A 12,500-nucleotide genomic window follows, 5' to 3' on the forward strand; every position below is an offset into this window, starting at 1 on the left:
CTCTCTCTCTCCTCTCTCTCTTCTCTCTCTCTGTCTCTCTCTCTCTTTCTCTCTCTCTCTCTGACTCTCTCTCTCTCTGACTCTCTCTCTCTCGCGCACACACACACACACACACACACACACACATTTTTACCTATAATGTTTCAACTAATATGACAATCTAATTATATATATAATATCATGTTTACTTGAAAAATTTATGAGTCACATTTACTCCCTTTATCTTTTCCCTCCCCATAGTGATATTAATTTTTTCTATTTTTCCTTCATTGCCAGGTGTGAGTTACCAATCTGGTAACAATGCAGCCCCTGACAGCTCAGTACAACCTGACAGTCTATTGTAAGTATTGGCATAGTGGGCAGGGAGGTACATGCTGTGTCTTCTATCCCCCCATACTCCTGACCTCCCATAGTGGGCAGGGAGGTACATGCTGTGTCTTCTATCCCCCCATACTCCTGACCTCCCATAGTGGGCAGGAGGTACATGCTGTGTCTTCTATCCCCCCATACTCCTGACCTCCCATAGTGGGCAGGGAGGTACATGCTGTGTCTTCTATCCCCCCATACTCCTGACCTCCCATAGTGGGCAGAGAGGTACATGCTGTGTCTTCTATCCCCCCATACTCCTGACCTCCCATAGTGGGCAGAGAGGTACATGCTGTGTCTTCTATCCCCCCATACTCCTGACCTCCCATAGTGGGCAGAGAGGTACATGCTGTGTCTTCTATCCCCCCATACTCCTGACCTCCCATAGTGGGCAGGGAGGTACATGCTGTGTCTTCTATCCCCCATACTCCTGACCTCCCATAGTGGGCAGGGAGGTACATGCTGTGTCTTCTATCCCCCCATACTCCTGACCTCCCATAGTGGGCAGGGAGGTACATGCTGTGTCTTCTATCCCCCCATACTCCTGACCTCCCATAGTGGGCAGGAGGTACATGCTGTGTCTTCTATCCCCCCATACTCCTGACCTCCCATAGTGGGCAGGGAGGTACATGCTGTGTCTTCTATCCCCCCATACTCCTGACCTCCCTAGTGGCAGGGAGGTACATGCTGTGTCTTCTATCCCCCCATACTCCTGACCTCCCATAGTGGGCAGAGAGGTACATGCTGTGTCTTCTACCCTCCCATACTCCTGACCTCCCATAGTGGGCAGGGAGATACATGCTGTGTCTTCTATCCCCCCATACTCCTGACCTCCCATAGTGGGCAGGGAGATACATGCTGTGTCTTCTATCCCCCATACCCGTTTTCCAATTGTTTCCTGTCATTGTCTTGGAATGAGATTACTTAGTTTTGTCCTGATCTTGCCGGAGTTCCTTGGCTGGGAGGGAAACAGTCGAATGTATAGTTATAGTTTTGGAAGATGATATTTTTTCCCTTGTAAATCATCTCTCTGTTATGCATTGTATTATGTTCAGTTTACATATTATATTATATGATTGGTAAACATTTGAGTGTATTCCTCTTAGTTGGGACCTGTTCTTGTGTCTGGATGAGACTTTTAGGTGATCTCAAACTAAGTACTTTGATAGTGTGCTCTTGGAATTTACATCTGTTCCCTGTTTGAACCAATTCCCCTTTGTCTTACCTTTTCTTTTGTGCTTTAATTGTAATTCTAAAACTTTTTACTATCCCATTTTTCTTCCTTTTACTGGCGCTGATATGACCTTAATGTGTTGCAAGCGCCGTAAAACCCTTAAAAACAAAACAAAACAAACTATTGTAAGTATTGGCCAGGGAAGAAGGAGATAGGAAAAAGAAAACAAAAACCAATCACCTTGAGTATTTATATGTGCGGCTATGTGGTCTAGTGGTATGACACTGGTTTTCGGATCAGGAGGTCCTGGGTTCCAGCCTCGCTCGGCATATAGTTCGAGTCCTTGGAAAAGGCTCTTGCTTTACTCACATTCTCTCACCGTACTCATGCGTAAAATGAGTACCTGGCTGTTAACAGCGTTGTCCTGTCGGAAAAAAAAAATTGGAATATCGCCTAACAGGTGTCGTCACGTCTCATCCTACATGTTATGTGTTGCTGTTGGTCAGGGACCCCTTGTAAAGCGCTTTGAACATGTTTAGTGGATATTGCTCATATAAAAGCTCAAGTTTTATTTTTAATTTTTATTTTTTCTTCAGCCGAATAACAAAACAATCAGTACATTTAAGTACATTTAATTTAATACATCTCTTAAAATCTAGACAGACGACAGAGAAATACATGGCATGCCTTTTCCTCTATCCAGACACATTTAGATAAAATAAAATAAAATAAAATTCCCTTTTTCCCCATAGGGCAAATTTGTCTCTATGGTCTATTATTCCAAGGGAAGACTGGAATAACCCAGGCGTCAGCCGCAGTGCAATGCAGCGCCGCAAAATTGACCTAGGGCAAGGTGACTTTCTCTATCCAGACACATTTAGATAAAATAAATAAAATAAAATTCCATTTTTCCCCATAGTGGAAAATTGTCTCTAGGGTCTATTCCAAGGGAAGACTGGAATAACCCAGGCGTCAGCCGCAGTTCAGCGCCGCAAAATTGACCTAGGGCAAGGTGACTTTGGCTTTCTCAAGGCCACACAGCACAGCGGCGGGTGGTCGAACTCGGTACCTTTCGGGTACGAAGCAAAGACCGTATACCGCTGAGCCACGCTGCCTCTGTGACTCAAAGCCGTGTTACATCAGGAATTTAACTAGCTTGGTGTTATTATATATATAATATTTTAAAAATTAATTTCCCCCTCCATTTTTTTTTTTTACCTCACAGTTCCTCCTACAAAAGTGGTCATGTCAGGAGCCAATCAGCCTGTCAAGGCAGGTCGTCAAGTGACCTTGACCTGTGTAACCTCCATCTCGAACCCCAGGGCGAGTGTCACGTGGTTTGCCAAAAACAGCCCTGTGCCTTCATCGAGAGTTACAGGTAAGCTACATTGCCTGCCAATAGGCTTCAACAGTCGTGACGTCACTTCCCTCGTAATGACGCATCGTAACTTAGTAACTGGTTCTAAACTATCGGAATAATGGCAGACGGACGCCCTTATGAGATATAATTTCTCTGACGAGCATAAAAGTGTATCAAAGATGAGAAAAACAATATAAATATGATCATGTTTTGACTTTTACACATTCTGATCACAAGACAAATGATAAGTTCTAGCCAGCACGAAGAATAAAAAGTACCGATTTTCTTTGTTTTGAACCAAGCTGCTCGTTGCTGGGTGGATGTGACATCAGACTATTGAATCAAATTTTTTCCGTATATTTACGAATTCAGTATGCTGTTATGAACCCTGAGTACATTTTTTAATCACTTGCTAAACGGAAAAAAGTAAGTAGGCTTACATAATGTCTTTTACTGGTGTTCAGCCGTAGCCATCGTAAACTTATAGATAGTATGCGCTTGGCTAGGAAGCTCACAACATTGCCATCCGGAAGTATAACGGACCAACACACAAAACTGTGTATATCCATGAACGTTTATAGTCAGGTTAATACAGTTAAGTGAGCATTACTCATAAACGAGGATGGCAAAAAACAATAACAAAGACCCGAGTGATGTCATCTTCGAACTATCTAGATAGAATGAAGATGACGTCACTCAAGCCTTTGTTATTGTATTTTGCCATCCGCGTTTGTGAGTGATTCTCACTTAACTGTATTAACCATACTATAAAAGTTCATGGTTACATATTTTGTGTGTTGGTCCGTTTTCCTTCTGGATGGCAATGTTGTGAGCTTCATAGCCAAGTGCATACTATCTATAGGCAGACACTGAAACCCAAAAAGACTGGCATTTTGACGTCATTATTTGGTTTTTGCACCTCCTAGTGAGTTGTCGTTAGTAGTGCTCATGGAAACAACCGTTGAATACAACTCACGATTTGTTTTCTTTTGTGGCAAAAGACTGGCATTTTGACGTCATTTTTTTGGTCATTACGTGGCTTAGTAAAGTTGTGGCCTGATACTGACCAAAAAATGACGTCAAAATGCCAGTCTTTTGCCACAAAAGAAAACAAATCGTGAGTTGTATTCAATAGTTCAACCAATGAAATAACTTGTTTCCATGAGCTCTACTAACGACAACTCACTAGACGGTGCAAAAACCAAATAATGACGTCAAACTGCCAGTCCTTTTGAATTTCAGTATCAGGCTATAACATAACGATGGCTACGGTGTCAGGCTATAACTATAAGTTAATGATGGCTACGGTGTCAGGCTATAACATAATGATGGCTACGGTGTCAGGCGATAACATAACTATAACATAACGATGGCTACGGTGTCAGGCTATAACATAACGATGGCTACGGTGTCAGGCTATAACATAACTATAACTTAACGATGGCTACGGTGTCAGGCTATAACATAACGATGGCTACGGTGTCAGGCTATAACATAACGATGGCTACGGTGTCAGGCTATAACATAATGATGGCTACGGTGTCAGGCTATAACATAACGATGGCTACGCCATGGTGTCAGGCTATAACATAACTATAACATAACGATGGCTACGGTGTCAGGCTATAACATAATGATGGCTACGGTGTCAGGCTATAACATAACTATAACATAACGATGGCTACGGTGTCAGGCTATAACATAACTATAACATAACGATGGCTACGGTGTCAGGCTATATAACATAACGATGGCTACGGTGTCAAGCTATAACATAACTATAACATAACGATGGCTACGGTGTCAGGCTATAACATAACTATAACATAACGATGGCTACGGTGTCAGGCTATAACATAACGATGGCTACGGTGTCAGGCTATAACATAACTATAACATAACGATGGCTACGGTGTCAGGCTATAACATAACGATGGCTACGGTGTCAGGCTATAACATAACTATAACATAACGATGGCTACGGTGTCAGGCTATAACATAACTATAACATAACGATGGCTACGGTGTCAGGCTATAACATAACGATGGCTACGGTGTCAGGCTATAACATAACTATAACATAACGATGGCTACGGTGTCAGGCTATAACCATAAGTTAACGATGGCTACAGTTCAGCGCTCAGAGAGGGTTCGGTCGATGTGGTTGTAGTAAAAGTTCAGTAAATTTTTTCCTTCTGAATTGGCAATGCTGAGTATAGAAAAACTTTATTAAGTTTCCAGAGACCCCATTCTTCAATTCTTTAGATTGGATATTCGGATATCAATGAATATGATGTCTGTTAGGTGATACAGCTTTAATTTCTTCGGACAGTAACAACACTGCTGATAGCCAGGTATTATTGAACAGTGGAAGGAAATGACACAGATAATTAGAGAGGCAGGCGAGGCATCTCGATCGGATGATTAGGAAGCGAAAGGCCTTGCCTTACATCAAGTCAAGTCATTATTATTATTATTATTATTATTATTATTATTATTATTATTATTATTATATTATTATTATTATTATTATTATTATTATTATTATTATTATTAGTATTATTATTAGTATTATTATTATTATTATTATTATTATTATTATTATTATTATTATCATTATTATTGTTGTTGTTATTATTTGAATTCACAGAGACGGTCAGATCATCCCCCGATGGTGGTTACGTCACAACATCTCAAATCCGGATCCGAGTGGGCCATCAAGACCACAGAACGGTCTACACGTGTCAGGCCACCAATTCGGAGTTTGGCCAGACGGTGGCCGATACGCACACCCTTAGTGTCTTACGTGAGTATGGTTTGTTTTATAGATAGTTCGAAGATGACGTCACTCAGGTCTTTGTTATTGTTTTTTGCCATCCGCGTTCATGAGTAATTCTCACTAAACTGTAATAACCAGACTATAAACGTTCATGGGTTACACACAGTTTTGTGTGTTGGTCCGTTATACTTCTGGATGGCAATGTTGTGAGCTTCTTAGCCAAGCGCATACTATCTTGCAAATGGAGAAAACAAAGAAATAGTCAGGTTTATTCAGATGACTTCATACTTATGGATGGATACCTATGGATTGTTTCCAGCACAGGTCCTTACACTTACTTACTTAATCCTCTTCGGGCCTTGAGGCACATAGGGCATCCACCAGACATCTCCATTTTTTTGCGATCGGCTGCTTTTGAGGTGGCTGTGTTCCAGGACAGGCCTGCTTCCTTTAATTCTTTCTCCATGGTCCTTCGCCATGTTTCTTTGGGTCTTCCCCGCTTTCTCCTTATAGGTCCTTGCAAAAGCCTTTTAGATGGACTCTTATTTCTTTGGGTCTTCCCCGCTTTCTCCTTATAGGTCCTTGCAAAGCCTTTTAGATGGACTCTTATTTCTTTGGGTCTTCCCCGCTTTCTCCTTATAGGTCCTTGCAAAAGCCTTTTAGATGGACTCTTATTTCTTTGGGTCTTCCCTGCTTTCTCCTTATAGGTCCTTGCAAAAGCCTTTTAGATGGACTCTTATTTCTTTGGGTCTTCCCCGCTTTCTCCTTATAGGTCCTTGCAAAAGCCTTTTAGATGGACTCTTATTTCTTTGGGTCTTCCCCGCTTCTCTCCTTATAGGTCCTTGCAAAGCCTTTTAGATGGACTCTTATTTCTTTGGGTCTTCCCTGCTTTCTCCTTATAGGTCCTTGCAAAAGCCTTTTAGATGGACTCTTATTTCTTTGGGTCTTCCCCGCTTTCTCCTTATAGGTCCTTGCAAAAGCCTTTTAGATGGACTCTTATTTCTTTGGGTCTTCCCCGCTTTCTCCTTATAGGTCCTTGAAAAAGCCTTTTCGATGGACTCTTATAATTTTTTCATCGTCTTTCATGTTATTCATACTCTATATAGTTCTTAAATTGCTAGGTAGGATTTTTAAAATTAAGGTAGGATTTTTATTTCTAAAGGCAGGATCTTTAAAATTAAGGTAGGATTTTTATTTCTAAAGGCAGGATCCCCCCCCCCCGTCCTTAAATGTAGGATTATTTTTTAAAGCTTAAGGTAGGATTTTTTATTTCTAAAGGTAGGATTAAAAAAAAAAACTTAAAGTAGAATTTTTATTTCCAAAGGTAGGATTTTATTTTTCTAAAGGTTAGGATTTTTCTTTTTGAGATTTTGCTGAACACCCACCCCTGATCGTGTGACCGTACGTATGTTTTGTTTGTATGTTTGTTTTAGATCCACCTGGCATACCAGAGATATCTGGCTACAACGAAGGCAATACCGTCCGAGCCGGTCATTTAGAGAGAATGTCTTGTATATCCCTAGGAGGAAATCCAGTCGCTACCCTCAAATGGTATAAAGGTAGGTGCCCATCTTTTTTTTTTATATTGAATCCGTAACTATTATTACCAAAACTAAGGGGGTCCCGATGATAGATCAGTTGCTAGAGCTCTCGCTTCACATGCAAAGGGACTGAGATCGATTCCCGGGTGCAGTCATCGAGATTTTTTTATGACCCCTCTGTGTGTTCACCCAGCAGTTGGGATAGTGTCCTATCCAAGGGGTAGCAAGCAATTGGAATTTGGAATTTTCCACCTGACCTTGTTTGATTATTGTGTATTTCGGGGGGACAGCATGGCTCAGCCGTACGGTCTTAGCTTTGTACTCGAAAGGTACTGAATTCTATCACCCCTCGCTCCGCTCTGCGGCCTTGAGCAGGTCACCTCGCCTTAGCTCAATTTGCGGCGCTGCACTGCGGCTGACGACGCCTGGGTTATTCCAGTCTTCCCTTGGAATAGAATCCTAGAGACAAATTTCCCCTTTGGGATGAATAAAGGGAATTTTGTTTCTATTTTATTTATAACGATAACGGTGCCACCTATAACTAACTGTCAAGCCTGTAATTTGGCCTAAACACTTAGAGTCTGGTGTCTCGGGAGTTATAGCGCTATATAACAGTGCTGATGGTTTTCCTTGGATTCGCGGAAATCCGCGATTTTGGAGTCCAGAGGAAGAATTTCCTCCTTTTAGAAATTACATTTTCTCGAAACAATGTGCTAGCAATGAGAGAGTTGATGTGTGGTGGAACACACAGGTGCTGTTTCCCACTCTCCAGAAGTTAGCTAGAGTATCAATGATAGTCTATCATCTCAATTGCTCTAAAAGTGGGGTTTAGTGCAGTAAAAATGGGGCTTAAAGGCAATCGTTCAACATTTTCCTACTTTTTCACTTTTTGTCACCACCAGCACTGATAGAAGTTTTCAGCATTATTATTTATTGGTGCTATCTTGTACAGCAATTTGAGCATGATTAGTGGATATTGTTCTATATAATATAAATGCTCAATGTAAATCTGTTTGTGTTTGTTTTGAATGTCAGGCAACCAGGAACTCACAGACGCCTCATACAAGACGGTGGGAATCTGTTTCTTAAAGATTGCAACATTGCTAGACAGTCTGATAAATAGTGGAATACAATTGAAGACTGGTCCCTAACTCCTTTTTTCCCATTTTGAAATATTGAGGATTATTTCCCCTAAAATCTCTCATTCGGTCTAGTATTTTATCATATATAAACTTCAAATTCACACAAATCTAAGAAAATTTTTGTGCCAATTTATCTCATAGATGGAAAATCTCAAAAAGTAGAAAAATCCACTGAACGAGATTTGGAAAACCAGCCTTCCTTCAATTCCAGACTGTGGGGCTGAATTTTGTGACAGATCTGTCTTCAAATTGCTTTGATTTTGTGTTTGGCGTCACTAGTATTAAATTTAAATAGGCATCTTTAGATCTTTCTTCGTAATTGATTCGTTTGTAAGATCACATCTTTCATTTTAAAAGAAAAAAAAATAGAAAAAAAATTCCTAAATGAGCATGTTTAGTGGATATTGTTCTATATAAATGCTTAATTTAAATCTGTTTGTGTTTTTTGAATGTCAGGCAACCAGGAAATCACAGACGCCTCGTACAAGACGGTGGGAAGCTTTGCGTCATCGGAGATTGCCATCGTGTTGGACGCAGACGATAACGGGGCCACCTATAAGTGTAAAGCCAGTAATTTGGCCACGTCAACACCGTTACAGGCCACCATACGGCTGACCGTTTATTGTACGTATTTATTTGACAATGTTTGATTTTTTTGTTTTTTATTTGTGACCCCTCGTCTCAAAACGGTATTAAGTCGGGATGGATCAGATGCTAAAAAGTACAATTATAGTTAAAGTGGTCAAAAATATGTTTCGTTGGTATTTAGCACAGTAAAATATGATATTCCTTCTCCTCTATAAAGCATTTAAACTCAAATTCAGCATTATATTTCTGGCTACAAATTCCATTTTCAGCATCTTAATAATCCCGACTTAATACCGTTTTGAGGCGAAGGGTCACATTTTAGCTCACTCAATCCTTGAGATTTTTGCTACATTTCAAAATTGGAAAAAAAAAAATGTATTAAAAATGAGCATGTATTTTAAAAAAAATCCAAACTGATGTGTACATATTTTGCAGGTCTGATAACCTAAATTGTCATGATGTCATTGTTGTAATGGAAATACTCTCAAACCAACGAAAAATATTGTCCATTACAGCAAAGTTAAAACGAGCCCATAATTTCGCCCAGTAATCAGACCTGCAAGTTTTATTCAACTACCATTAACATGTAAAAACTAAAAACATTAGCTTCGATACTACTACGCCTATAATTTGTCTCATAAAATTGTAATTAATAGGCATGGGGTAAAAGTAACCCGGGTAAACTACGGATATAGTCGGTGTTAGGATTGAGTGAGTTAAATATGTTTGGTTTAGATCAGGCTGTGGTAATATATGATTCGTACCCTCTTACTTTTTGGACGTTTTCCCAATCGACGTATGAACCTGAAAGTATGAGCAGGAAATTGTTACCAACATGGGTTGGGAACAATTTCCGAATTCCAAAATGCAAGAGGGGAGTGTAAGAAATCTTTTATTCTACCCCCTCAATCCATTGCGATTTCACAATCTTTGAATAAAAGACATATTCAAAATCACTTTTAAATGAAACCTCTTTTTCAAGACTAATTTAAAATTGATTGGACGTCACCTTACAGAGAGAACGTCAACATGGTTTTGCGCATGCGGCTCTCTCTTCCTTGCTTTTCGGTGAAGTGTCTCATGCCGCTTTCACCAGAAGCGAGGACGAGAGACGCATGCGCAAAACCAACGCTTGATAATCTGACGTCACATTGATGATAGGGAATGAGATTAGCGGAAGAGTAGCATCCCTTGATTGGACGTCACCGGCACAGAAGTTATTTTAGAGAGAGAACATCATGTTGGTTGTGCGCATGCGTCTCTGGTCCTCGCTTCGGTGAAAGCGGCATGAGACACTTCACCGAACAGCGAGGAAGAGAGAGCCGCATGCGCAAAACCATGTTGACGTTCTCTCTGTAAGGTGACGTCCAATCAAGGGACGCTACTCTTCCGCTAATCTCATTCCCTATTATTGTCAATTTGATATATCATTACACATAACTGATTCTTAGAAGGGGTAGAATAAATTGTAACATTCGACAGGCAGATGCGAGTAAATTATCTAAATATATAGCTAGGCCTCTGTTTTGAATTCTGTTCATGGCAGCGCAAAGTTCAGTCTTTGGAAAATGCTCTTTACTCACATTCATTCATTCGCCTTACTCAGGTGTAATATGAGGACCTGACCAGTAAGAGTGAGGAAATTAAAAAATTAAAAATTAAATAGAAACATACAAGCATTATGTCTCATTTCACATGCTTTGAGCACGTTTAGTGGATATTGCGCTATATAAAAAGATCAAGTTTGTTAAGTGTTGCTCTTGACTTTTGATCCCCTTGTAAAGTGCTTTGATGAGCACATTTTTGTGTGTGGATATTGCACTATATTGAATCTCAAGGTTTGTTTTTTTTTTTTTGGGTTTTTAAAAAAATTTCTTCTTGTTTTTGTTTTGTTTTAATAATAATAATGTACTTTATTCACCCAAAAGGAAATTTTTGTACAGACGTATAAAATGCCGACAATGATACATACATAAACATACTATACGTAAATATAATGTGGTAAAGTAAAATTTGGTAATAGGTATATATAGTGTAATAATATTGTAGGCTGTAAGAATAATTACATCGTGTAAATTAAGGGACATACAGATTATAAAAGTGTAAAGATGTAAATATCTAGAAAAGGTTTTATTTTAATTTCTTCTTGTTTTGTTTTTTTGTTTTATTTTAATTTCTTCTTTTTTTTTTTTTCTTTTTTTTTAATTTTAATTTCTTCTTGTTTTTTTTTTTTGTTTTGTTCTATTTTAATCTCTTCTAGTTTTTTTTTATTTTTTTTTTTTTTAATTTTAATTTCTGTTTGTTTTTGTTTTTTTTTTTGTTTTATTTTAATTTATTCTTGTTTTTGTTTTGTTTTTTTTTTTTTTTTTTAATTTTAATTTCTGTTTGTTTTTGTTTTTTTTTTTGTTTTATTTTAATTTATTCTTGTTTTTGTTTTGTTTGTTTTATTTTAATTTCTTCTTTTTATTTTTTTTGCCAGTCCCCCCGTCCCAAGTCTTCATCTCCTCCTCAACCCCAGAGCCAAAATCCGGGGAACCCATGGATCTCACCTGCGTCTGCTCCTCCTCAAACCCGGCGGCCGAAATTACTTGGATCAAAAACGGCCGTCGGATGATCGGCGTGGACCTGGGCTCCGTCAACGCGGAGAACGGGGGCAAGAACACGACCAGCCGGTTGAGAATCACGCCGACCTCCAAGGACCACCGAGCCGTGTACGGGTGTCGAGCCACCAACCGTGCTCTGGACCAGTCCCAGACGGATGCCGTCACGCTCAACGTTAAATGTCAGTCGTTGTTGTCGTTGTTGTCGTTGTTGTTGTTGTTGTCACTCTCTCTTGTTTTATCTTTATCTCTCTCTTTCTCTTTCTCTCTCTCTCTCGCTCTCTCTCTCTCTCTCTCTCTCTCTCTCTTTCTATTTATCTCTCTCTCTCTCTCTCTCTCTCTCTCTATCACCATCTCTCTCCCTCTTCTTCTATCTCCCTTTCCTCTCTCTCTATGTCTCTCTCTCTCCCCTCTCTCTCTCTCTCTCTCTCTCTCTCTCTCTCTCTCTCTTTCCATCTCTTTCTCTCTATATATATATATCTCTCTCTATCTCTCTCCCTTTCTCTCTTCCTTTATATATATATATATATATATCTCTTTCTCTCTCTCTCTCTATCACCATCTCTCTCTCTCACTCTCTCTCTCACTCTCTCTCTCTCACTCTCTCTCTCTCTCTCTCTCTCTCTCTCTCTCTCTCTCTCTCTCTCTCTCTCTCTCTCTCTCTCTCTCTCTCCATAGCTTAGATTAATAGATAATTTGAATGGAAAAGTCCATCCCCATAACATCTGTATTTGTAGTAAAAAGTTCTTGCATCCGAGGGGCTGAGGCATGGCCTTCGTAAACTCATGGCCTCTGGGTGGGGTCCTGACCTCCCATAGTGGGCAGGGAGCTACTTACTGTGTCTTCTATCCCCCTAAATCTGTATTCTAAGTACATTGGTGGTATTCTCTTGGAATCTACATCTGATCCCTATTTGTTCCCAGTTCCCCTATGTCTTACTTTTTCTTGGG

At 39.8% G+C, this 12,500-nt stretch overlaps 1 protein-coding gene across 3 annotated transcripts in view; it reads left to right on the forward strand.

Moving 5' to 3' along the window:
• LOC144960102 (nephrin-like) overlaps positions 1 to 12,500 on the forward strand; it is a 132,475-nt gene that overhangs the window by 92,738 nt on the left and 27,237 nt on the right. For 2 of the 3 annotated variants that reach the window (XM_078893059.1, XM_078893058.1), the window contains exons 11-15: positions 2,766 to 2,918; positions 5,551 to 5,706; positions 7,113 to 7,238; positions 8,819 to 8,986; positions 11,430 to 11,732. In XM_078893059.1, coding sequence (XP_078749185.1) covers positions 2,766 to 2,918; positions 5,551 to 5,706; positions 7,113 to 7,238; positions 8,819 to 8,986; positions 11,430 to 11,732 — 906 coding nt within the window. Of the gene's footprint in view, positions 1 to 288; positions 341 to 2,765; positions 2,919 to 5,550; positions 5,707 to 7,112; positions 7,239 to 8,818; positions 8,987 to 11,429; positions 11,733 to 12,500 lie in introns of those variants that run through there. The other variant, XM_078893060.1, reaches the window with a different exon arrangement.

This window comes from Berghia stephanieae, chromosome 14 (assembly GCF_034508935.2).
Source record: "Berghia stephanieae isolate SIO BIC M18660-M18661 chromosome 14, UCSD_Bste_1.3, whole genome shotgun sequence".
In the NCBI taxonomy this organism is placed as follows: Eukaryota; Metazoa; Mollusca; class Gastropoda; order Nudibranchia; family Aeolidiidae; genus Berghia; species Berghia stephanieae.